The 27,022-nt window shown below is 51.1% G+C and overlaps 1 protein-coding gene across 6 annotated transcripts in view; it reads left to right on the top strand.

The window, feature by feature from the left end:
- HNF4A (hepatocyte nuclear factor 4 alpha) overlaps positions 1 to 20,921 on the top strand; it is a 58,906-nt gene extending 37,985 nt beyond the window's left edge. For 3 of the 6 annotated variants that reach the window (XM_053199918.1, XM_027070166.2, XM_027070162.2), the window contains exons 3-10: positions 196 to 290; positions 5,407 to 5,513; positions 6,230 to 6,385; positions 9,704 to 9,791; positions 10,958 to 11,113; positions 13,712 to 13,978; positions 16,474 to 16,626; positions 17,719 to 20,921. In XM_053199918.1, the coding sequence (XP_053055893.1) occupies positions 196 to 290; positions 5,407 to 5,513; positions 6,230 to 6,385; positions 9,704 to 9,791; positions 10,958 to 11,113; positions 13,712 to 13,978; positions 16,474 to 16,626; positions 17,719 to 17,861 (1,165 nt within the window). In that variant the 3' untranslated portion in view covers positions 17,862 to 20,921. The remainder of the gene's footprint in view (positions 1 to 195; positions 291 to 5,406; positions 5,514 to 6,229; positions 6,386 to 9,703; positions 9,792 to 10,957; positions 11,114 to 13,711; positions 13,979 to 16,473; positions 16,627 to 17,718) is intronic. The other 3 variants (XM_027070164.2, XM_027070165.2, XM_027070163.2) reach the window with 3 other exon arrangements.
- The last annotated feature ends 6,101 nt before the right edge of the window (positions 20,922 to 27,022 follow it).

The following is a 27,022-nucleotide window of genomic DNA, read 5'->3' as shown; positions in this document are numbered from 1 at the left end:
TCTGAGCCTCAGTTTTCCCACGTTCAGCCGGTCAGGATTGGATTCTCAGAGAGTCCATAGGGCCTTTCTCGTGGTTCACATAGCTCCTGTGATGGAGGCGAGGAGGCTGGGAGTCAACAGGTGGCCAGGGTTCTAGTTCAGTCCTGGGATGGGAGGGCCGTCCCTTCTCCATCCAACCATCCAAGCCCTCTTCAGATTTAGTCGGCAATGCGTGGTGGACAAAGACAAGAGGAACCAGTGCCGCTACTGCAGGCTCAAGAAGTGCTTCCGGGCTGGCATGAAGAAGGAAGGTGAGCCTCGGCCCTCCCCCTCCCACCCCACCGCCCCACCCACACCCGCAGTCCTGGACAGTCATTTACAACTGCGGCCACACTTTATGACTCGGCGACAGGCTCCAGGGTGAATGGCTAATGGCTGAGAGGAGGGAGGGCCTGGCAATCTGACCACAGGGAGGGGCTGGGCTTGGTCTTGAGAAAGATTGGAAGAGATAAACTCGCACTCTGGGGCGCTCAGGTTCCCAGCCGTCACCACCCGTACCTGCCTCACCGCCACGGGAAGCCCATTTGGGCGTTTTCTCTTAATATACTATTTCGAACAGGAAGAGAGCAGAGAATGACATTACACACGTCCACGTATCCACCATGCAGACTCAGCAAATGTGGACAGCGTGGGGTGGGAGGTGGGGGCTTTCTTCCTGAGCTTCCGGTCCCAGGGACAGGTGCACCCGTTCCTTAGTTTTCAGTGTTGAATATCAGGTGGCCCAAAGTTTTCATGTTTTAGGGAATGGGAGCGAGGTGTCAGACTTGACCTGGGTGGAGGCAGAGGGGAAGACCAGAGCATGTTTATTAAGGTCTTTCCAGGCCTCCTGCCACCAGCAGATGCCAGTCACTGGGCTGGGCTTTTCCACGTGTGATGACGTGGCACCCTAGGTGGCCGGGGAATTGTCATTCCCCCTCTTCCTGGAGGAGGGAACCGAGGCCCAGAGTGGTTCAGCAACTTGCCTAAGGCCACACAGCTTGTCAGTGCAAGATCCGAGGTTTGCACCCAGTGCTCCAGACTAGAGTTCAGTGCTGTCTCGTGGTCCCTCAACGCTGCTTCCTTTATGACCTCCAGGCCTCAGGAACATTTAAAATGTTGGCAGCCTGAGCTCAGGAAGCAAAAATCCTTTAACTTCTTCATCTCCTTCTCCCCTCCTCTCCCCTTCCCCAGCTCGGGCACCAGACCTTCACCCCTAGCCTGCAGCCGTGTGGCACACCCAGCCCCCCGTCCGGTCCTATATGACACCCCCCGACACACCGCACCCCAGGGCAGGAAGCTGGGACCAGCCTGCCCAAGCCGACTTCGCCCAAGCGAAGGGAGGGCACCCCTCCCCGTCTCTGCCTCGGAGCCCCTGTTCTCCCCGACCCCTCCCTAGGACATATTTCTGCATGCCACCCCTGAGGGGACTTGCTCATGAGTCCTGTTAGGGAGTTGGGCCTGCTGACCCCTATGAAGCAGTGGGTGGTCCCCAAGGTCCCCTCCTATTGCCAACTCCACCATGGTAGCTCCCAGATCTGGGAGGGGTCGGGGACTCTCAGATGGGGAGGGCCTTTTTCAAAGGTCGACACCCCCCACCCCTACCCAGTTCTCAGTGAGGTCGAGTCTCTCTCCTCCGAGTTGGGTACCACATTGTGGAATGAGGAATGTGAGAGGCGGGACTGTGGCATGTGGATGAGCAGCTGGAGGCAAGGACAAGCCTGAGAACTGCAGTCTAGGGGCCTCGTGGTCTATGGTTCTCACAGCCGGTGGTTTTACTCCCCAACAGCCTAAGGTTTCAAGTTCGAGAGCGTGGATGTCTCATGGTAAAGTTTCAGGCCTTATGACAGGCAGGCAGCAGAAGGATCGACAGCCTTCCTGGGCTGTATGTGGCCTGGTGCCTGCATGTGTTCAGTCTTCATATGTGTCTCTTGCTAAACCTCCAGAGGCGTTGGCATGGGTGTCACTCCAGGGACATTCCTTCTGGACTCTGGTTTTCCCATCTATAAGGTGAGGAAGGTGATAATGGTGCCTTCCAGCTCTGTGAGTCCAGCTACACACTCACTGATGTACCACTCCCCATGGGGACATGTGTGTTTGTTCCCTGGTCCTCCCCTTGAGCTGCCAAGGAGACAGCAGACCCGTGTCCTGGCTCCTGGAAGGGAAAGGGGAGCTCCAGGCCATTCTGCCTTGGCGTAACCTTGAAAATAGCCAGTGCTTTATGGCTCAGGGAAGGCAGCTTTATGCCAGGAGGATGGGAAGATTGGCTGATGGCAGGTGAGTGTCGGCCTGTAGATGTTGATGCTTATTTGTACGCCTTGGTCAACCGGAAGATCATGATGCATGCAGTAGCTTGGTTGCTTCGAGACTAGGCCAGGGCAGAAAAGTAGTCAGTTGCTGTCACCGTCAAGCTCTGGGAAGAAAGAGGATTACCAGGTCTACCCAAGTCTGCTAGTCCCAACACCCCTCGTCAGCCTGCTGGGAAGTCCTCAAAACCAAGAGAGATTCTCAGTGGAAGCCTCCGTGATCCAGAGACTTGGGACAAGTTTTCATTTCTCTTCTTTGATGGCCTTAGGATTCAGGAATTGAAACCCAAAAGTGGTCCCTGATGACAGGAAAGCATTTGCTGCAAACACAGGATTTACGGACCGGCCAGGCGTGTGCAAGGGCGTCAAATCTACCCCCTCCCTACTTTACAGATGGGGAAATTCAAGCCAGACAGGTGACATGATTGGGTGGGGTCAGGACTAGAACTTGGGCTCCCCTGAGCTGGGCAGACACCAAGATCCCTGGATGGACATTGGGAGGCTCAGCCTGGAGGCATCTTCTCTGGTCTAGGTTCCTGAAACTTCCTCTTGACCACAGGGAAGGGCTCCAAATCCCACAGGCCTGTGAGTCTTGGCCAGAGGTTATTCCATGGTGGCCAGAAGTGGGTTCCCTGAAGGGTCGAAGACTCTGGGGAGAAAGCTGGGGGTCAGTGGGCCCAACAGCAGGTCTTGAATTCTCTCCTATAACCTGAGACAACACCTACCTGGGTCTTGACTGGCAGACCCGGGACAAATACCCAGCTCCTGGACGGAAGCCCACTCAGGAAGCTGGGCCAAGGGTGGGTGCAGCAGGTACAGGTTGGTGGTGGGCCGGGGCGGTCTGATGGGTCTTTCCTCTGAACCCCAGCCCAGCCCCCCATGGGCCCCGTCCAGGGGTTCTCTGGGAAGACAGGCTCATCCTCCTCTCTGCCTCTGGCCGGGTCGGTTAATATTCAATAGAAGTTACATTAGGTCCCCGACCCTGCTAATACTGAGCAAACATTTGGAAAACATCATTCCGTGACTGAGCTCTCGCTGGGCACTGATAACACCGGCTAACCTTGAGGAGCCCAATCCGCAGCTGCTGACAGCGGCCCTTTTATTGGGCCCGCCTCCACTCGGCGCCCTGGTGGGTGCGGGCGCTGGCAGCCATGGGAGGGGTGTCGGCGGCGGGCAGGGCCACCACGTGTGCAGGGGAGCAGTCCCAGGAGCCGGTCCTCTCCCGGGAGGTGGGTCGCAGGAGAGATTTCTTACCTGGGACATCGGTCATACCCCACCCACTCCGGGGCTCCGTTCAGACTCTTTGATTTTCATTCTCCGACTTCAAGACTGTGTGAAATCGAGAGGAAGCTGGATGGCTGCAATGTGGGGGTCCCGCGGAGAGAGAGGGCATCGGGCCCAACTGGGAACCAGAACTTGTTGCATTCACCTGACAAACACGTACTGAGCACCCACTGTGTGCCAAGCTGCGTTCTAGTCACTGGGGCTACGGCAGCGAACAGGACCATAGTGCTAGCGTTCTGGAGCTTTCCTTCCCATTGAGGGACAGAGAGTAAAGAATGAACAAAGGATTCTACAATAAGGGCCCCAAAGAAAAGTGAAGCAGTGTAAATAAAGGGCAGAGCATGAGGGAGGGATGCCACGTCGGGCAGGGTGGTCAGAGAGGGTGTCTCTGGGAAGGTGACATTGGCACGGAACCAGGCGAGAAGTCAAGAGGCTAAGCTGGGGGGTGGGGTCAGAATCCTTGGCAGAGGTGCTGAGCGAGAGCGGGTGGAGTGGGACCCGAGAAGAGGGGCCACAGTAGGGGTTGTGGCTTCATTCCGTGTGGGCTGGGGAATCACTGGTTTTGAGCAGTGGGGGATTGTGACTGAGTTCAGTGTTAGCGGATCCCCTCGTCTTCTGCGAGGTGCCCAGACGGTCAAGGCGAGGCCAAAAGCAAAGAGACCAGGGAGGAGAGCCTGAGCTGCTCGAGGGAAGACATAGCAGGGTCCAGACTGGAGCGGGGGGCGGGGCGTGCGTGGACTCTGTGGGGATTCTGGACAGCACGTGGGCGTGAGCAGAGGCGGCCTGTGAAATAAAGAGAGGACTCCCAGGCTGGGAGAGGAAGAATAAACTAGCCTATTCCTGACGTGGGCAAGTCTGAAGAGGAGTGGGTCTGGGAGGGAAAAAGTTTAGAGATGGGGAAACCGAGGCCCCAAGAGAGGACTTGATTTCTACCAGCACACAGAGTAAGTGGCAAATTCCAGACAGCCACCCAGGTCTCCGGCCGCCTCGTGCTCCCTCCTGCCAGCTTCAGCAAAGCCTCGTTCCACAGTGAGGCCTCTTGGACTCTAGGGGATGGCCAGGGCAACAGAAGGTCCATCTTAAATCTTAGGCCGGGACTGACACGGATGGGGATGTGCAGGGAGGTGTGGGGGCCCCGGTAGGTGGAGGCCCAGATCTCTGAGTTCCTGGAGGAGAGTGCACCGGTGGGACGGGAGGGGCCCAGGGCTGCTTCTTGCTGTCTCTGAGGTTAGCCTGGAGCACGTGCCAGGCAGGTGGGGGCCTCCAGATCCCCTTTTCCAGGCCTTCTGTCTCCGTGTTCAGGAACCCCTGGGCCATCTCTGTGTCACCCAGAGGCATTTTTTGCTTATTTTACCCACTTTCATCTGGGAAAAAAGGGACCCTTCTCCAAAACAGAGCTTAAACATCTGTCATCTAGACAGATCCCCTCTTCAATACTCAAGACCCATCTTAAACCCTCTCCAAGGCATCACTGTGTTGCATCCATCCAGGGACGGGTGGATCACTCCCTCAGCACCCCATTGTGTTGGGGGCAGTTCTGGTGCTTCGAAGTTTCTCCCACGTGCTGGGTTGGAATGCATCTCTCCTCATTCCCACACGCTGAGCCGGGCTCTGCCCCCTGGGCGCTCCCTCCTATTCCCACCTCCAACCGTGTTTCCTTTACTCCAGTTCAGCCCTGCAGTATCTCCTGCTGGGTCGAGCTCTCTCCCTTCACGCCTCACCCGCTCCTCAGCAGTCAGGGGACCACCCTCCCCTCCACCCCATCCCTGGCCTCCCTCTCATCGCTCTCTCCTCCTCCCAGCTGTGCAAAATGAGCGGGACCGGATCAGCACTCGCCGATCAAGCTACGAGGACAGCAGCCTGCCCTCCATCAATGCATTGTTGCAGGCCGAGGTCCTGTCCCAGCAGGTACTGGGACGACCCTCCACCCACCTGGGGATCCCCCACACCAAGGAGGGGTCTCACCTCCACCCCTGTCCTCTCCAGCCAGGTCCTGAAACAACAGCTAGAAGGGTCCTGGGATATCACAGAAGGGAAACCGAGTCCAGTGTCACACAGCCAGTTGAGTAGCAAAGGCAGAACTCAAACTCAGGTCTGGCACACTGTGGCACTTTCTAGTCCGTCCCTTTGCATGCATGCGTTCTGCAGGCCAAGCAGAGTTTACTGTCATGAGGGCCTGAGATCACCTGATCCCTAAGAGAACAGATTAGTGCACAAGCAGACAGATTAGCAAACTGGGGCTCAGCCCGTCCCCTGCTCTGTGACCTTGGCCAAGTCACAGCACCTCTCTGGGCTGGTTTCTTTACCCATCAGATGAGGATGATGATTTTTGCCCTGCTTCTCCTGTAGGGCCGAGAGTCTCCTTGGGGTTCTAAGAAGCTGACATTGGGAATTGGGCAGCAGGTGAAGGCCCGGGGGAAGCCCTCCTCCCTCATAGCTGACTTCTTCAGCATCCTTTCTGCTCTCCACCTGCCTCTGAGCTTCCTCCGGAGCCTAGAAGGCATCTGTAGTCCATCTCCCCTTTTGCAGACCTGGAAACTATCTGCGGGGAGGGCGCTCTGTGCAGAGGACAGAGACTGTAGGAGGGCTTGGCCATCCTCAGCATTTTCCTTCTCTTCCCCCAGATCACCTCCCCCGTCTCCGGGATCAACGGGGACATTCGGGCGAAAAAGATCGCCAGCATCGCAGATGTGTGTGAGTCCATGAAGGAGCAGTTGCTGGTGCTCGTTGAGTGGGCCAAGTACATTCCTGCTTTCTGCGAGCTCCCTCTGGATGACCAGGTGAGAGGAGACATGGTCTGTGGGCAGTGGGGGCATTGGGCAGGTAGATCCTGCTGGCCCACCTGGGATATAGCCTTGGACTGGTTTGATTTTATTTAACAAAACACACATGGTGCTTGTGTGTGTCTCGAGCTGTTTAAATCACTATACAAATATTAACTCATTTAATCCATCCAACAGCCCTATGAGATAGGTACTATTATCATCCCCATCTTATAGGTGATGAAACTGGGGCACAGAGAGCTTAAGTAACCTGCTCAAGGTCACACAGCTAGTACCCAGCACAGCTGGGATTAGAACACTGTGCATGCAAGTGTGCTTTGGCGGTCAAGCTCCAAAGTCCAGGCTTCTAGCCACTGCACTCCTGCATGAGACAGGTCTCCTGGGGACATGTTGACAGGGCCCCAGAGCCAGGGATCAGGAGATTTGAGCTTGAGCCCTGGCTCTAAGACTGGTGCTTTGTGTGATCTTGGGCAAATTGCTTCCTCTCTCTGAGCCTCAGTTTTCTTATCTGTAAAGTGGGAATTATAATATCTGCTTCATAAAAAATTAAAGACATCACTATTTGAAATGATCATGTAACGGAGCACCTCCATTGTGCCCAGGCCGCAGCTGGCCTCCCTAAGTGTCACTTTCTTGTATCCCACCAAGATGGTTTCACTCAGCATTTTATTTCCCATGTACATTCTTTGGAATACCGAAAAGGTCCCAGGGAGGCATGAGTACATTTCTGAGGACAGGTGAGTTTCAGAGATATTGCAAATGATGGCTCCTGACTAGGCACCCCCTAGGCCTCTGCAGACACTTTCTGGGAAAGGGTTGCTAGACTGGGTCACCTTCTCAGCTGGGAGGGAGCTCAGGGGCACCAGTGGACAGCGCCCCAGACCTCAGCTCCTGGTGCATTTGCTTCTCTGGTGTGCACATTTGCACAAAACATTGGCAATGTATGTTAGTCTATTAAAGTTTCTGAGAAGTGAACTTTGTGAACTGAACTTTGTGAAACTGAACTTTGTGAAACTGAACTTTGTGAAACCCAGGGCTTCTCAAACTCCCCTGACCCCCAGACTCTCCTGGAGCACCTATTTGTATGTTAGGGTCGACACACTGTGGAAACACTGGTGTGGCTGGTCCTCACCTTCACACTGGGACCTGGATTGGATGCTCTGTCCCATAGATCCCTCCCCACTTTGGGAAGGATAACAGGCCAGGGATCTTGGCCGAGTTGTCCCTGCCTTTACCCCTGTTCCTTATGTGCTGGCCCTGGTCTCCTCTGCTGGAGAGTCTATATTAATGTTTAATCCCTTCTGCTCCTTCCCAGGGGCTCAGCAGGGCAATAAGATACCCCCAAGCTGAGCAATTGTTAACCTCAATTTCCCACCCAAACCTCCCTGGCTGGGGCTCAGAGCATTCTTAGAGAGCAGTGATGGGTGGCCAGCAACGCAGGACAATCATTAACATCCCCGCACCCCCTGCCTGCCCACCCCCAGAATAGCTGCCATGTCAGGAGGGCTCCCAGCTCCCCATTCATGGTGTATAAGGAGCCCATCTTGCCCAAGATAGTTGGGACACACGTGGGAGAGTTGGGGGACACTGTCCTCCAAAGGACACCCCAAATCTGTCAACATTGCTCCAGGAGCCACTTTCCAAGTTTGTTTGCTTCTTCATTTGTTTTGGGCACCAATCCATTGAAACCCAGGAGGCTGGGTAGCATTGAATACAGGGGCTAAGGTCTAGAGAGGGAAAGCGGTCTGCCCCAGGTCGCAGAGCAAGGCAGCCACAGGGCTGGGATCTGACTGCAGGTCTCTTGCCCCCTCGGTTTGAGAGTCACTGGGGTCGGTGGCGAAAGCCCTCCACAGCACCTCGAGAATGGGAGGTGCTTGATAATAAGCATCCTTGGCCTCCTTTGTCCTGGTCGTAGAACGTGAACTCACCTGCAGGCCTCTTTACCATTCTCCTCTTTTCTTGTCACCCTCATAAGGTGTGATCATGGGAGAATAGATGAAGAAGAGCTGGTGGCTGCCCAGGAGGGGCTGGATCTAGAAAGGAAGTTAACTAATTTGCTCATTCATTCATTCATTCATTCATCCCTTCACCCATTCCTTCCTTTCTTCTTTCAAATAAATATTTATTGACGGTTTATTGTGTGCCAGCTGCCTTCCATGCCCTAGACAATTTCGCCTCCTTAGAATTTCTCTGCCCTCCCCACCCAGTGTAGCCCCTCTTGTCCCATATCTCTTTATCACGTGACTCTCACCTCCCTCCATCTGTCTTGTCCTTCCTTCCTAAGAAGTGTCTGTCGCTTAGTTTAGCCTGCTAAAAAAGTCTCCAAAATTCCCCAATCCAACCTTGCAGACAAGATCGTTGAGGCGACCGGCCTGTGACTATCTTCACCAGCTGCCGTTTTTCCCATCCTCTGGGCCTGACATAAACACCAAAGCAGATGGTTCGGAAAGGACTGCCAGTGTCCTCCTGGCCGGGCCCCTGCCTCGGACTTCAGTCTTCCAAAGCTGCTTTGTCTTCTCTGCAGGGAAGGAATATGTCAAGCCCATCCCCTGCCAAGGACCAGTGCTCATGCCTTTGCTTTGGGAACCAACACCCATGTCCAAATGCTTGGAACTCACTCTCAGAATCCTAGAATCTTACAATGTCAAGTGAGCAGGTACCCTGGAGATCTTCCAGAGTAGGGATTTCCCAGACACAACTGCACATCAGAATCACTGGGGAGCTTGTTAAATACAGATCCTTGGGCCCACTTTTACAGACTCAGAATCTCTGGGAGTAGAGCCTAAGAATCTGCATGTTACAAAATACTCTTCATAATCTTCCGTAGCTGGTCCACGGGTAGGAGTTCGGGACCTACGGTTTTAGAACTTCCTGGCTCATAGACCCTCTTGAGGGTCTAATGAAACTCTGCTGCAAAAACAAAAACAAAAACACCCAGAATGTTGTTAAGTTTCATCAGGCACAGAAACAAGGCCCAGAGGGAAGAGGCAGCTTGCCCAAGGCCACAGCAGTTCAAAGATAAAGTTAGCATCTGGCCTCCTAGCTCTGAGTGCATGTTCTTTTCCCTTCCAGGTTCCTGTTGAACCTTTTCCAGGTTTTCTCCATTGTGGGAGGAAGGTGACAGCTTTCTGAAGCCCTTTTATTGTAGTTCAGGCAGGTAAAGGCAAGGGAAGCATTAAGCCAGCTTTCCCAGGGTGACTGAGTTGGCTAGGAGCAACTTTCCAGGGGGTGCAGACAGCTAGGAGCAACTTTCCAGGGGGTGCAGACAGCTTTTCAGGAGTACCACGGCCAGACACCATCCCTTTTCTCTTCCAGGTGGCCCTGCTCAGAGCCCACGCCGGTGAGCACCTGCTGCTTGGAGCCACCAAGCGATCCATGGTGTTCAAGGACGTTCTGCTTCTAGGTAAGCAGGCTGCCTGCCCCAGCCAGGGCTCTGCGGAGGGCATGCCCAGTATGGAATGTACCCGGGCACAGGAGACTTCCAAGGTGGCATGCAGGGGCAAGGGAGAAAGATCAAGAGTAGCCTCTTCCCAGGGCACCTGGGTGGCTCAGTCAGTTAAGCATTTGACTCTTGATCTTGGCTCAGGTCATGATCTCAAGGTTTGTGAGATTGAGCCCCATGTCAGGCTCTGCACTGACAGTGTGGAGCCTTGCTTGGGATTCTCTCTCTTCCTCCCTTTCTGCCCCTCCTCTGCTTGCTTGGTCTCGTTTTCTCTCTCTCTCTCTCTCTCTCTCTCTCTCTCTCTCTCTCTCTCTCTCAAAATAAATAAGTAAACATTAAAAAAAAAAAAGGGAATAGACTTTTCCCAGTGTTCCCATCTGGATCCTCTACTCAGATGCAAGAAGTGTGGACACCAGGCAAGGAAGGCCTCCAAGGTTAAAGTTAGAGCACAGTAGGGGTTATCCCTGGAATTGCCCTTGCACTCTGAGTGCTTTCTGGAGCAGGGGCAAGACGCAGCCAGGAATGGCACAAACCTTGGCCTATGTCACGTCTGCTCCCATGGCGTGTTTATTTATTATTTTAGATGCTCGTATAGATCACACTATGGGCCAGATCCTAGTCTTAACTCTTTACAAACACTACTCCTTTAATACAACGACCCTAGGAGGTAGGCTCTGTTATTTATCCCCATTTTGCAGATGAAAAAAACTGAAGCACAGAAAGTAATTTATCCAAATATGTATGGTTAGCTAGTGGTGGAACTGGATTTCAACCCCAGGCAGTCTAGTTCTAGAATCTGGTCCCTTAACCTTGATGTGTTGTTGCCTCCTAAGTGGCCCTTGAATGTCACTACTCTTATGGGTCATGTCAGAGAATGGAGCACGGGTGATGTGAAAGGCTCCTAGAAAGCCAGGCTCCAGGCCCAGTCTGATGACTTCAAGCAACTCATTCCTTTCATCTGGGCCTCCATTTCTTCATCTGTGAAATGGGCATGATAATCCCCATGGGGCCTTCTCCCATGGGCACCAGTTGCATTGCAGCTGCAAAGGACAGGGCCTACGCAAAGCTGGGGAGAAGGGTACACCCAAGGGGGTGTCCAGATCCCCTTTCCTTCCCAACCCACCCAGGCAATGACTACATCGTCCCTCGGCACTGCCCGGAGCTGGCAGAGATGAGCCGGGTGTCCGTGCGCATCCTCGACGAGCTGGTGCTGCCCTTCCAGGAGCTGCAGATAGATGACAATGAGTATGCCTGCCTCAAAGCCATCATCTTCTTTGACCCAGGTACAGTCCGCCCCTCCCTCTGCCCCCGATGCTCCAGACCCTCTGTCACACTTCTCCTGTGGTGTGCCCTACATTCACAGCCTCCCTCTGCAGGACAACAACTGGGAGAGGCTGTTTGCATTCGCTGTTTCCCAGACGAGGAAAACCAGGTTCAGAGAGCTGATGTGCCTTGACAAGGCACATGGGCTCCAGGGGCTTGGTTCTGTCCTTTTTCTCCTTTCCCTTCTGTCCCCTCCTCCCTTCCTCCTCTCCCTACTTCCTCCCTTCCTTCTTTTCTTTCCTTTCATCTTTTCTCTTTCCCTGAAACGTTTTTACCAAAATAATATCTGCACACATTTAAATTCAAACAGTCCCCCACTCCATATTCCCTGCTAAAGCCTCCTTCCCGGGGGGCATCATTTCTGATTCTTTTAACTGTTTCTTCTGGCTCTAAATAAAATGCTAAGCCTTCTCCTTCTTGATGTAGCTGTTTCCGATCGCAGTTGCTCTCCTACACTCGTGGAGGATCTCACTGTTCCCTTTCGCCATTCCGTCTTCTCTCTCCCATCTTCTTCCTATATTTTCAGGGCTAGTTTGGTGTCTGCTGATTATCTTTACAATGTTGTTGGCTCTCCTCTCCCCATCCCATCTACTGACTTTCCACCTGCATTTTTACAGAATGTCCTTATAGTTATGTCTTTGTGCAAAGCCTGATTTCATTTTACCATATCAAGATGCCTGGACTTCAAAGGCTTGCTTGCTAACTTACCTCCTTACATGTTAGAGGGGACCCACCATGTGCCCAGGCATTGCCCACTGCCCTTAGTGCTAGACCCCACCAACATGGAGATCACCTCTGGTAATAACGGTAACGAAGAGGAAGATGACCACAGTTTCTGGAATGCTCACTAAGGCACCATTCTAAAGACTTGATGTGGATTATGCCACTTCTTGCTTGCAACACGGTACCTCTGAGGTAGGAATTGTTGTTATCTCCATTTTGCAGATAAGGAAACTGAGGCACAGGGAGATTGGCTAATTTGCCCAAGGCTACACAACCAGGAGATGGCAGAGCTTGGATTTGAACTTCAGACTATCTAGCACTCAAACCTATATTCTTACCTACTGCACACTCTTCCCCATTTCTTGAAGGGTAAGACTTCTGGTTCTAGTTTCCTTGAGCACCTGGCCCAGGCTTATCCTCTGCAGTGCTCAGCACAGAGCTGGACAGGTAGTAATTGCTCAATAAGATGGGATTATTGATGCTGAGTCAGGGTTAGCAACCTGGCTTGGAGGGCCAGGTGACCTAGTATAGGGCCTGGCATGTAGGTGATGCTCCATAAATGTTTGTTGACTGAATGAAGGAATGCACAAATATGGCTCAGTGGAGTGAGCCCTGGAATGGAAATGTGAGTGAAATTCTCTATCTGCAACTTACTTTTGCATTAAAGAGGTGATAAATGCATTACCTCCATAAAGGTTGAATTTAACTCTTGGACAACCATTTGAATCCCCTTCTAGGTTAAGGATCTAGAATTTATCCATTGATTTTTTTTTTCATTCATTCATCCTTCCATCCATCTACCCATCCCTTCATTGAGTTACCTATTCAACAAATATTGACCATGCATGGTACTAGGTACTGGGTTTAAAATGACAAACAAGGGGCTCCTGGGTGGCTCAGTCAGTTAAGTATCTGACTTCTGCTCAGGTCATGATCTCACGGTTTGTGAGTTCAAGCCCCACATTGGGCTCTGTGCTGTCAATGTGGAGCCTGCTTCAGACCTCTGTCTCCCTTGTTCTCTGTCCGTCCCCTGCCTTACACACACACACACACACACACACACACTCTCTCTCTCTCTCTCTCTCTCTCTCTCTCTCTCAAAAATAAATAAGCATTTAAAAAATTTAAAACAACAAACAAGACATGCCTGCCCACCCAGAGCTCATAGTCTGGTGGAAGAGACAGTTACATCCCGTGTGGCCACTAGCAACAGAAAGCCACAGAAATCTGGGATATGATGGACACTCATAAAGCAGGCTTGGGAGGGTGGAATGGAGAAGGCTTCCTGGAGGAGATGGAACCTAAGCTGAGACCCCAGGATGACACAGGCAAGGGAGCAGGGAAACAGGGAGACTCTTCTAAGGCAGCGGGAGCAGCATGAGCTGAGGTCTGGTCAGTGGGACCTCAATGCTGATCAGGAGCCCCAAGTCCCCATCATGGATCTACCAACAATTGGATGTATGACCTGGGCCAAGTCCTTTCCCTGCTCTCTGCCTCATTTCCCCATGTGTAATGAGGAGGTTGCTTGGTGCCCTCGTGGGTAAGTTCTTGAAGTCCTACTCCTCCCACCCCCCCACCCCCATCTCCTCATTCTGCATCTCAGGAAATGTGACAGAAATGCTTTTCTGCCTGTGTCCAGGAAGCTACAGATGTGCTAGTGTACCCTGGTTCCTGAGGACCCCAAATCCTAGCATGGCTGAGGACTCCCTAAGTGACCTTGGGCCTCAAGACCCGCTCTCAGGGCCCCAGGAGTCAGGGGAGAGCTGGATCCCAGCTCCCCAGAGGCTCCGACTGGGCCCCCGTGCCCTCTCTCACCTGTGCCCTCCCCGTTGCAGACGCCAAGGGGCTGAGCGACCCGGGCAAGATCAAGCGGCTGCGCTCCCAGGTGCAGGTGAGCCTGGAGGACTACATCAACGACCGCCAGTACGACTCGCGTGGCCGCTTTGGCGAGCTGTTGCTACTGCTGCCCACCCTGCAGAGCATCACCTGGCAGATGATCGAGCAGATCCAGTTCATCAAGCTCTTTGGCATGGCCAAGATCGACAACCTGCTGCAGGAGATGCTGCTGGGAGGTCTGTGCCAGGCCCAGGAGGGGCTGAGAGGTGGGCGGGTCCCCTGGCAAAAGATAAGCTTCATACCTAGGCCCCACCTCTCAGCTCCGTCACCTCCTCCCTCTGTGGCCTTGGCCAGATCCCTTAACCTACCTAAGCCTCAGTTTCCTCATCAGAAGAATGGGACCAACGGTCCATTTATTCAGGCACTGGGAACCTAGTGTGTGCCAGTCACGGTTGTAAGTGCTGGAGATTCAGCAGAGAACAAGAGCTCTGCCCTTCTGGAGGTTGCGTGTGAGTGCGTGTGTGTGTGCGCGTGCGTGTGTGAATAAGGGCTCATGGAAACTGACAATAACCAAAGGATAGCTAGAGATTTTGAAATAAGCAGGTAATATGATAGAGTGTAACTGGAAAGGGGTCTATTTTGGTAGGTTGTCCAACAGAGACAGACTTCTCTGAAGTGGGACTTTTGAGCTAAAACCCGATGGATGAAAGGAAATAGAACATTTAAAAGCCAAAAGAAAAGCATTCCCGGCAGAAGTAACTCATGCAAAAGCCCTGAAGCAGGAGAGGTTCGTGTGTTCGAGAAAGAAGGATAAGGTCATGAGATGAAAACTGATATGGGCAGACACCAAATCGGCAACATGCGGTCTTGTAGGTCACGGTCAGAAATTTGGATTTCATTTTCATTGCAGAGGAGTGAACATCAGACGACTCTTTTTAGCAAACTACTCTGGTTGCTAGGTAGAAAGTAAATTCCAGGGGTGGCACAGTGGAGGCAGGAGACCCCTAACCATTACTTGTCTCCAGGCCGGAGTAGGACAGTGAAAGCTGAGACGAAGGCATGACTGGAAGAACACACAGGATTTGCTGATTGACCCGATGTGGGAAGCGAGGGAAGGGAAGAAACAAAGATGAAACCCACATGTTTGCTTTGAGTGACAGGGGCGCTCATGGAATAACTTACTGAGATGAGGAAGCCAGGGAAAAAGCAGGTTGAGGCTGGGATGGTAGCAGCAGTGAGAGACGAGCCAAGACACTGTTTAGACTTCAACAAAGCTGGAGATGACTGTAGATATCCAAGGGGAATTATCAGGAGGAAGTTGCATGTTTGATTGAGTCTGTTGCTCAAGCACAAGTGCAAAGCTCTGGAGGGAAGACAGCTTCGTGGTGCTCCAGCAGTTAGGGGCCATGGTGATAGATACTGAAAAGTGGGCATCAGTGAATTGACAGATTTAGCCGGGTTGAAGAGTTTTTGCAGTGATGGTACAAGATGAAGTGGGCTGGGAGGCTAGGAAGCAGGATCTGAGTGAGGGTGCTTGAACTCAGGATTTTGGAAGTGATGTGGTTACTAGTGATGGCTTGGCCAAGGGCCACCTGGGCCTGTATTTGGGACTGGATCATTCTTTTTTGTGGGGGCTGTCGTGTACCCTGTTCGGCCACATCCCTGGCCTCGCTACCCATGAGATGCCAGTAGCACTCCTCAGCAGCACAGCCAAAAACATCTTCAGATATTATCAAATGTCCCCTGAGGGCCCCAGATCTCCCCCAGTTGAGAACTACTGTCAGATGATAACTCATTTCATTTTCACTTTGACCCTGTGAATTATGGATCGAGTGTCATCGAGATCCGGGTCAGGACAGGGGCACCTGACCGACTCGGTCGGCAGAGCCTATGACTCTTGATCTTGGAGTTGTGATCTTGAGCCCCATGTTGGGTGTAGAGATCACTTAAAAATAAAATCTTAAAAAAAAAAAATAGGATCAAGATGGAGCTTGTGCTCTGTTGGGAGATAACAGGGCCCTGTAATCTCATCTCTGGGCCCTGTAATCTCATCTGGTTGTAGAATGGGACAATAATGATAATGATATCCACCTTATAGGACTGTGATGAGAGTTAAATTATTTTAAACATGAAAAGTGCTGTGAAACAGTACCTGGCACATATTAGATGCTCAATAATTGATAGCTATCATGGAAACAGTATACTTTAGAGGTCTCTTGCAAGCCCTAAAATCCCACCATTGTCACACCAGTGACCACAGCCATTACCAAACCAACCTATACCTTATATGGTATTATAAGAGCAAAAGCATAGAAATAGGGAAGTACAGGGAACACTCAGGTGCCATAAGTAGGTTTGGCTGAAGCAGAGGCTATCGGGGGGACAAGGCTAAAGGTGAGTTGGCACCAAATTCTTGAAGGATTTGCATGCCAAGGAGATTTGAGGGCCATTGGTTAAATCTCTTATATTAATAGTCAATCAATACACTATTCATTATAATATTTTGATCTCACAGCTTCCTTACACGCTCCTTCTTTCTTTCAACTTCTGTTCTCTTGGTTTGTTGGGTCTTCTCAGTACCCTCATGAAACCTATGGATAGGAGTGGTAAGCCCCAGCTTACTAATCCAGAAATAGGTAGCCAACAGGCAATGTCAGTATTGAATGAACAGGTTTATTGGGCACACCTGAAGATGTACCTCAAGGACCATGGTCTTTATCTCAGACTCTCCATCCTGATTGAGTCCCCTCTTTACCTGCAGGGTCCTCCAGTGATGCACCTCATGCCCATCATCCCCTGCACCCTCACCTGATGCAGGAACACATGGGCACGAACGTCATTGTTGCCAACACAATGCCCTCTCACCTCAGCAATGGACAGATGTGTGAGTGGCCCCGACCCAGGGGGCAGGCAGGTGGGCAACTTGAGCTCTACCCAGCAAGGGATGGGGTTGGGGGCCCAAGGGGGGAGCCAGGAGAAGGATGGGTCTAGAAGATGGGAACTGGGATACAGCAGTTCTCTGTGCTCCGGGGTAAGGAGTGAGGAGTGAGACTGGCCTTTTTTTAAGGCTGTTTTTTTTCAGTGAGGTCCTTTACTCAGCAAGGTAATTAATAGCCTTCATTGAATGAAGCTGTCCTTGGGATGAGGGATCCATTGGATGAATATGTCCATTGGGGCAAGAATTCCATTAGGTGATGTTGCCCATCAGGTAAAATTGTTCTTTGAAGTAAGACTGCCCAGTAGGTAAGACTAGCCATTATACAATTAGATGAGACTACTCCTTGGGTGGGGATGTCCACTGGGGGCCGTATATACATATATTTCATTCTGAGGTGAAATCTCAGAAGTGTGAGTTTGTCACTGGACAAAGTTCTTCAAAAACTAAGATTATCATTGTGATGAGGAGGTCATCCGCTAAAATAAGATTGCATTTCATTGAGATTGTTCTTTGGGAAAGTTGTCCATTGAATAAAGTTGGCCAAGTGGGTCATGGTCAAAGTTAACTTCCAAATGTGTGATGCTGTGAGGCCAATTAGTTTCCATTATCCATCTACCTAAATATCAAAGAAATAGTATTTTTTGAGCCAGTTGGCCAGACCCTTGGGTCTCATCAACTGTTATCCCTTCTCTCCAAGAAAGGATATTACTGTCACATGTCCCATTGTCCTCAAACAAAGTCAGACTTGGGCCCTGGTCTGGGAGAAGCAGCCCAGATCTCCATGTTAAATGGTGGAGGAGATGGGTGTTGGTAGGACCTAGGCAAAAGGCTCTGACCACACCTGGCCCATCTGCAGCCTCCCAGACTCACCATACTTAGACTTTGTGATCTGGAACTCAGAAGGTTTGAATTTTAAGAGACCTTAGAGATTATCTAATTTAATTCTCTCATTTTATAGAAGAGGGAACTATGTCTCAGAGTGGGGGAAGAACCTACTCAGGAGTCTTCATTTATTCCCTAAAGGGCTGGAATTCTCAGCAGCCCCTGTCTGTCTCTCTGTCCTTCCAGCCACCCCTGAGACTCCACAGCCCTCACCACCAGGTGGCTCAGCGTCTGAGCCCTACAAGCTCCTGCCAGGAGCGATCGCCACGATTGTCAAGCCCCCCTCCGCCATCCCCCAGCCGACCATCACCAAGCAGGAAGTCATCTAGCAAGCCGCTGGGGGTCGGGGGCTCTACCGGCCCCCCAGCCCCCTCAGAGAGCCCCGGTGGTCACTTGTTCACAGTGAAGGAAGCCGTGACAACAAGGCCAGTCTCAGGGCAGCAATGGAAAGGGCGAAGGGCCCAAGAACTTGGGCTGCGGGCCACATCCCATTGCTACCCTCCACCCCCTGCTCTGGATGATGGGGCTTTGACTTGGGGAGACCCCAGCTGGAAAATCCTCTGTTGCCTTGGACAACTCTTCTCTTGCCAAAGCCACTGCCTTCCCCTTCATCATACCTAACCCCAACTTCTTCACCCCCAAAGGACAACTCTCTGGAGATGACATGGGACCTTGCTTGGACATAGCTAGCTCCCTTTCCCCTCAGACTGGTACTTCTCTCCAAGTACTGTCCTAGTGCCCAGACACAAAACCCTTCAAGGCTGGGTCAGATCGGGGTCTCTGATCCCTCCCTGTCTTGCTGCCCCTGCCTGCAACGCTCCTCTCCACTTGCCACCGTCACCCACCTCAGCCATGCTAATTTCTCCACGGCCACCTCTCCAGAGGCTGAAGAAGACTTGCAGACAACCACCCGGTCATCCCAGGAGCATTTCTAAAGCACTAGCTGGGCTAGGCACAGTGTAGGAGACTGTTGAGAAGGAAGACACCGTTCCACCTGTAACCCATGGCTCTTCCCTTCTTTGGGACTTGGGTGGGTATGGGGGTGATGCTCCCTACAGGCTGTCAACACCGAGAGGACAATCCAAGGTGGGCAACTGCAACAGGAACTTGGAGGGACTAGGGTGGTCGGAGGAAGCACCAAGAAAGGGGCAGACTGCATTAGGCCTTTAAGGAAGGGCTGGATTTCAGCTAGTGGAGCAGGTGAGACACAACATTCCAAAGTAGGGCAAACAGTCTGGGCAAGGACTCAGGTCAGAAGAAGGGCGTGGGGGGAAGGCAATGAAAAGACTGAGCTGTCTGGAGGAGGCTGGGGGCCTTGAACCCCAGACTGAGGCACTGAGATGTGGGCTCCTCGGCCATGACTAGCTGGGAGGATGTGCGGTGGGTCGGGAGGGAGTGGGCAGACCAGATGGGGGCTGGTGATGCATGTGATGCAGGTGAGAGGGAAGACACCTGGAGATGGCGGTGAAGATGGATGGGTGCACGTGGCTCAGAAGGGTGTCAGGGAGGAATTGCCCCCCCCCCCCCCAGGGCCCGTCTCAGACTCTGCCTCGTTCCTGGCGCTGTGTTAAGTGCAGCACATGCATCGTCTCTTTCATTGTTACCGAAGATGAAATTGAGATCTAAGTAGTTAAGTGACTTTTCTGGAACCCACGGTTAGTAAATGGCTAGTCAGGATTTGATCCTGTATCTTCCTGGATCAGAACAGGAGCTCTTGACCACGGTGACTAAAAGGGCCCTTCTGTCCTCCCCATGATCCAGTTTGAGGAGCTTCCTGCCCCTGTCGCCAGCCTCAGAAGCCAAAGTCTTATTCTTCCCAGGGGCCCCACCAATGCCCAGGACTAAGATTGGCTTGGAGCTACACTAATATCTAATCAGGGTCCAGCATCCTGTTTGCTGATGAAAAGGAGAAGTTATAATTGTTGGACTCCTTTTCTCTCCTCACTCCCCAAGTCCAGGGCGGGTGTCAGGGGTCTGGCTCTTGGGAGATGGACCAATATGGCCTGGCCATCTGGGAGCAGGATGGTTTGGGGGTGGTTCAAGGGAGGGATGAGAAGGCCTGGGTTTGATCACATTTGAGAAACATTAAGCCCCAAGATGGAACAGTCAGCATGTCATGTGGAATTTTGGAGGCTTTGGGAAAATTCTGCAAAATGCCACTAAGCCAGTGGGAATGAAAGAGATGGGTCCTGTGGCTGGCACTGTGCTTAGGTAGGAGAGTGAACAGTTAGACTGGCTACCTACCCCCACCCCAGGCTGACCCTTCTGAGTGGATGGGGGGGCAGGACTCCAGTGCCCCCAGATTCCACCATTGGTGATGGCTCCTTTTTGTGAAAGAGGCATGAGGGGTTCGAGGGCAATATGTCCAAGGAAAACCTCTACATCACCAGTGGTCCCAGGAGCAGCCTACCCAAGCCACCAAGCCAAGTCCCTGGTGCCAGAGAGGCTGCTCCCTACTCAGAGCTCTCAAATCTTCCCCAGCCCCTCTCTCTCTGGGTCCCCAGAAATTCCAGCCAGGGAGCTCAGACTCATCTGGGACAAGATGAGGAAGCTGGAACTATTCTGTCATTGCGGTCATTCCCACGCTTTGCTCCTCTGCCCCCCAAAGTTGCTCAGGCCTCTGTCATAGGAGTGAATCGAGTTAAGAGTTTTCCACAGGATGGAGTTGGAGTAGCAGTGGCTTTTAATAGTAGCAAAATCTTCTGGGTCAGGGGTTCAGTCCTTAGCCCCAATTAACCCTGCCAGCAGGAGAAATCCATTCCATTTAAATAATTTTACTGTAATGTGGGAAGCACAAAACAAAGAGCAGTTTGCTTTTCTGATTCTGAGGACATGGCATTGGAAAATCCCTCTCTCTCTCTCTCTCTCTCTCTCTCTCCCCCCCCCCTCTCTCTCTCTGTCCCCCCCTCTCCCTCTCTCCCTCTTCTTCTCTCTCTGCCACTTGAGTTCTGGTCCTAAACAATGAAATCTGAAGGACTAAATAAACAAGGGTTGGGAGGGCAAGCATGGACCCTGCAGTTCCTCCCCTGAGACAGCCTCTTCTCCAGGCAGCTCTCAGAAGCTTCCAGAATCTGCATGACTCCCCGCAGAGTAGACAGAGGAGAGGGTGGGAAATGGACGCTCCTAGATTTTTGTGATGACCAAGCCAATTGCTTTTGCCAAATTGTTCTGTGATTTGCCCTGATTGGGATGAATTGTGAAATTCACATCAAGCAATACTGGAAGCGGGCTGCTTCCTGTGGGTGTGAATGCCACCAGCCCCTGTGCTGACACCTGAGCCCCTGTCACTCTGCCGCCCAATGGGGCAGAGAAGCAAAAAAACATTTCTTACTCTTGTGTGTTTTAACAAAAGTTTATAAAGCAAAATAAATGGCGCATATGTTTTCTAAGTCCTTGGATGGGTGTCCTTTCTACCTTTTTGGGTGTTAGAAATAAGGATGAGAATAGTCAGAGAGTTCTTTATGATATGCAAAATGTTTTTAAATATATTAGTGCTTTTTTTTACATTATTGATTTTTAATCTCACATCAAGAGATAAGCAAGTTAGCATTGTCAACAATAGCCAAACTATGGAGAGAGCCTAAATGTCCAACAACCAATGAATGGATAAAGAAGATGTGAGATATATATATACACACACACATGTTATATGACATATATGTCATATAACATATATGTCATATAACATATGTCATATAACAACTATGGAGAGAGCCTAAATGTCCAACAACCAATGAATGGATAAAGAAGATGTGAGATACACACACACACACACACGTTATATGACATATATGTTATGTATATGTAATATATACATAACATATAACATATATATGACATATACATATATGTCATTGCAAATGGTAAGATCTCATTGCATATTCCATTAAATGGAATATTACTCAGCCATCAAAAAGAATGAAATCTTGCCATTTGCAATGATGTGGATGGAGCTAGAATGCGTTATGCTAAGCAAAATTAGTCAATGAGAGAAAGATAAATACCATATGATTTCACTCATGTGGAATTTAAGAAACATAACAGATGAACACATGAGAAGGAGGGAAGAGAAGGAAACAAACCACAAGAGTCTCTTAATGGTAGAGAACATGGGTTGATGGAGGGAGGTGGGCGGGGGATGGGTTAGATTGGTGATGGGTACTAAGGAGGGCACTTGTTATGATGAGACTTGGGTATTTTATGTAAGTGATGAATCACTGAATTCTACTCCTGAAACCAATATTGCACTGTCTGGTAACTAGAATTAAATAAAAGAAAAAAGAGGTAAGCAAGTTGGACATTGTTATCCCCAACCCCCTTTATAGATGAGAAAACTGAGGCTCAGGGGAAGTGATTTCCCTTGAGAGGTAGAAGTAGGACTCCAACTCGGATGCCTTGATTCCAAGTGCTTACTGTGTGGGGAGAATGAAAGTCAAGCCTCCCTCTTGGAGAGGGGAGGGCTGAGTGGGGAGAGAGGGGAGAGAGGGAAAGATCTGGAAGAATGGCAAGAGGGTCCAAGATGGAGCCCTAATCTGGGTCATTTCCAGGGACCTGGGCCTACTGCCAGCAACAGGGGATAAGAAGGCACGGGGAGATTTCGTAAAGTTGAGTTGTTTAAAAAAAGAATAAAGGTAACGACACACTCAAGAATTTCTAGCCAGGTCTGTAGCCACCTTGGTCCTTCCCCTGATAAACCAGGCAGGTGGTCTCACACCTTGGCCACCACACACCACAACCTCATATGCAGTCGGGGGTGTGCTGGAGAGCCAATTGTTAGCTTCTCCTCCCAACTCCATGTTTGGCAACGTGACGTTTACACCACAAGAACTGCAAGAGCTACAAATCAAGGCTTTACCCCTGGGGAGCCAGTTGCTACACATCACCAGCACATCAGGGCATTCACGGATGGGAGTAGAGCATGCGGGGTGGCTGGACTGTGGATGCCCAGGCATGGGGATGCTCGAGGATGAGGGTGGAACAGGGTGACCCCGTCAGCTTCCCAAAGAAGGGTGTCAACGGTTCTGGGCTGGAAGTCACAGATCAATGTAACACTGGTCAGGTCACCCCTCTTTTCTGAGACTCATCTGTCAAATGGGAATGACAGCTCCCTTCAGGAGTGTTGTCAGGATTAAATTGAATGAGACCATAGTAATTGTACGAGCTGCTGGGTATGAGGTGCCCACCCACCAGGGGTTCAGTGAGAACTCTGTACCCAGACCCTTTCGAACAAGAAGCTAATCATTAAGTTCTCCGGCCTCAAGAGCACCCATTAGTTGCCTGCAGATCCATGGGGCCACTCCTGCCTTCCCCTGTCCCTTCCCTCCACTCCTGAGCTCCAGGAAATGTTTTCCATAACGTTGCAACAGAAGCCTTGTCCATGCCGCTGCCAGCATGGAGTGGGGGTTGGAGGCCAGAGGAGAGGCTACTGCGGTCCTAGAGTGTGCTTAATAAATCCATATCAAAACCATAAACCCTGGGCTGCCATAAATTCCTCTGGCCTTGGTTCCTCCACCTAATCAGCCCTTTGCCCCAGTTAATCACAAATCTCAGCGTGGGCGGCCAGAGCTTCACGTTTGATTTCCATTTCAGTTGCAAAACATCAGCTTGGGTGACAAACAGAAAATCCCATAATCTCCAGTATAGAGTTCCTGAAACCAAGATTCGGAGAGGCCAAGGAACTTGTCCTAAGGCCTAAGGCACACAGCTAGTGAGCAGCTGAGACAGAACTTGAATCCATGTGGCCTCACAGAGAGTTGGGAACTGGCCCCTCCTACAAAGGTTGCTTCCAAAGCCATGACACTAAAAGCTTTTTATCCCATTATTCCAAATGGCGCTCCATTGCTCAGAGTGGGGGTGAGAAGTGCAAGATGATAGGCTGCATGAGGATCCAAAGGGAGTTCCACGCTGTGTGAATGACCCATTGTCCCAAATTGGTGGGGATGCCCTACTTCCTCTTTCACAGAACCCAGATCACCTTTGGTCTACATTTCTTGCATCAGGGTGTCTTATGTAAACTCCCAAGACATGATCCAAGGGACCAGAATCCCAGTATCCCAGGCAGCTATTTGATGATAGTGAAACTAAAACCCAAATCCTGAGTCCAAGGACAACATTTGACTTCTTCCTCTTTTCCAGGCTTTGCTGGACATAATTTAATCCTCACAATAACCCCCTGAATTGAGCACTTTGTTATTCTGTTTCACAAATGAGGAAGGGACTTGCCCAAGGTCCATAACTGATATGACAGTGGAGATTCAAACTGCTGGTTGTCTGACTCCAGGGGCCACTGTGATGAAATCGAAGAGGACATTGATGACTCAGTCGCTGCATGGTGGGCACAGAAATAGTCAATGGGCAAAGCCTTGTGCCAAAGCATCCTTGAACCAAGGGAGTGAGGGCGACAGGCAGTGAGATGGTAGTTTGAGGGAGGGATTGCTGTGGTCTGGGAAAGGGATGGTGTGCTCTTGTAGGAGAAAGATTCAGGGGCTGGGAAGGTGGAGAAAAGACAGAAGTGCATTCGAGATCGAGGAGAGAGAGCAGAACAGTAAGTTGGGGCAAGCAGCAGGAAGTGCACCCGTGGGTGGGAAGAAGGACAGGGACCCGTTTCCTAACCCACAGTCACTGCACGTGCCACCTTGAGCTTCCCTGTACCCGAGTACCCAGTACATTCCCTCGCTGAATATTTGTATTTAAATCAATTGGTAAACATTCTCTTTACCCAGATCACTGACACAAGTGAGAAACCAGAATCACTTTCCATAAGTAGGAGGTGGTTGCAAAGGAAGAGTGAAAAGAAAGCAATTGTCCTGAAGTCCAACAGGAGAGGATTACCCAGGGGAAGCTCTGCTCGTTTTTCGTTCGAACAGGAAACGGACGAGTATTTAGGGAGATGTTAAAGTCATGTGCTGTCCAATGGAGACTTTCTCCAAAAAGGTTTCAGAAGGAAGTAAGACCTGTAAAGACACAGGCTTTGGGGACAGTGTCACTTAATGTTGTCACTATAACCCTAAAATCACTCAGCATGCCACTGTGTGATGCTATGTGGCTCATCCGTGCCAGGTGGGGGCGACCTCAAACCCTGGGCAACTGGAATTTCTTCTGCGCAAATGGGAAGCCACTGGAGACTGTGGCTCAGGACAAGGCTGTGGCCAGATCTGTACTTTTTTAAATTGTTTATTTTTGAGAGAGTGGGGGAGGGGCAGAGAGAGAGGGACAGAGGATCTGGAGCGAAGCTGGCTCTGCGCTGACAGCAGAGAGCCCAATGCGGGGCTTGAGCCCACAAGCTATGAGATCACGACCTGAGCCGAAGTCAGACGCTTCACTCACTGAGCCACCCAGGTGCCTCCAGATCTGTATTTTTTTTTAAATGTTTATTTTTATTTTTGACAGAGACAGAGACAGAGCATGAGCGGGGGAGGGGCAGAGAGAGAGAGGGAGACACAGAATCGGAAGCAGGCTCCAGGCCCTGAGCAGTCAGCACAGAGCCCAATGCGGGGCTCGAACTCACAGACTGTGAGATCGTGACCTGAGCCAAAGTTGGACGCTCAACCGACTGAGCCACCCAGGTGCCCCAGATCTGTATTTTTAAAGGATCATTCTGGTAGCTTCATGGAGGACAGACTGGAAGACTGTAGGCGAGGAGACCAGTGAAAACACTCATAGGTGGGACCAGGTGACAGATGGTGGCAGCAGAGATGGAGGGGAGGGAACCAATCCAAAAACTGCATGTCCACTCCTTCACTCACTCAACACACATTTCGTGGGTGCCTACTATGTGCTGTGCACAGGTGAGAGGACACAGTCCCCGACTCCGTGGGGTTAGCTTTCTAGGGGGAGCAGCAGACGGCGTTGGAGCGAATAAATAAATGAAGGTGATTTCAAATAGTCACATGTCAGACTGTGAAACAGCTAAGTCCTTTCAAAGTAAAACAAGGTAGGGGTGTCTGGGTGGCTCAGTCATTTGGGTGTCTGACTCTTCAGCTTAGGCTGTGATCCCAGGGTTGTGGAAACGAGCCCCGTGTTGGGCTCCATGTGGAGCGTGGAGCCTGCTTAAGATTCTCTCTCCTTATGCCCCTCTCCCCTGCTAGTGCTCTCTCTGTCTCTCACCCTCTCTGAAATAAAATTTTTAAAAAAGTAAAACCAGGTAATGTGAAAGTATCAGTATAAAATAAAAATAACAAAACGGTAATTTGAAAGGACTGGGAATGAGATAACATCAGACTGGGGGGTGAGGGAAGGCCTCCCTGAGAGGCGAATCTGCACCGAGGTCTGGAGGACTGTGTCTGCAGGACGCAGAGCTTGGGAGGGGTGGGGGGTAAGGGTGGGTAGGTACGGCAGGGATAAAAGCCCGGGTGGGAAGAAGCAGAGCATACTGGAGGATGAACAAAAAGGTCAGGGTGGCTGGAGCGGGGCAGGAGATGACATCTGAGAGGTGGGGGGCAGGACCAGGTGGGGCCTTCTAGGCCACGAGAAAGATCTTGGATTTTATCAAAATGGGAAGCTCTTAGAAGTTTTTTAATAGGAAGGTGATGCAATACGACTGTGTTCTTTTTTCTTTTTAAGCTTATTTATTTATTTTGAGAGAGAGAGAGAGAATGAGCAGGGAGGGGCATAGAGAGAGAGAGAGAGAGAGAGAGAGAGAGAGAATCCCAAGCAGGATCCACACTGTCAGCACTGAGCCCAACCCAGGGCTCGATCTCACAGACAACAAGGTCATGACCTGAGCCGAAATCAAGTGTCGGACGCTTAACAGACTGAGCCACCCAGGCATCCTGACTGTGTTCTCAAAAGGTCACTCTCTGCTGTGTAAAAAAACAGACAATATGGAACAAGAGCGGAAGCAGAAAAGCCCAGAGGGGCTGTGTGCTGTGGTCCGGGGGAAAGAGGACGCAGCCTGGACTAGACAAGGTGTAGGGAGGAGTCTAAGGTGACCTCAAGCCCCTTGCCCCCTGGTCTATACACACTATGTCTCAATTATTCAATCAGACACTAATCTGGGCACTGCTGTGAAGGGATTTTGCAGATGTGATGGAGGTCCCAAACCAGCTGACTTTGTGATAGGGAGACTATCCTTGGTGGGCCTACCCTAAACTGCTGAGCCCTTAAAAGGAGCTGCGCTCTTTCTGGAAAATGAAACGAGAGGCGTGACAGGGATTTGAGGTGGGGGACATTCTCCACGCCGGCTTTGAAGATGGAGGGGGCCCCATAGCAAGGAATGCAGGCACACTCTAGAAGTAGAGAGTAACCCCCAGCTGTCAGCCAGCGGGGAAACGGTGACCTCAATCCTACAACCATGAAGAACTGAATTCAGGCAACAACCTGAATGAGCTTGAAAGGGGATCCTTCCCCACAGACTTCAGGTAGGAACGCAGCTCAGCCCAGGTGGGAATGCAATCTTGACTTGGTCTGTGTGAGACCTTGGGCAGAGAACTGTGCCATATGTCGTGCCCAGACTTATGACTGGACACTGAGATAATCAATGAGTGCTGTT

Source organism: Acinonyx jubatus, chromosome A3, assembly GCF_027475565.1.
Source record: "Acinonyx jubatus isolate Ajub_Pintada_27869175 chromosome A3, VMU_Ajub_asm_v1.0, whole genome shotgun sequence".
NCBI classification, from domain to species: Eukaryota; Metazoa; Chordata; class Mammalia; order Carnivora; family Felidae; genus Acinonyx; species Acinonyx jubatus.
The sequence above is the reverse complement of the archived record's forward strand: the minus strand, read 5'-3'. Positions and strand labels throughout refer to the sequence as shown.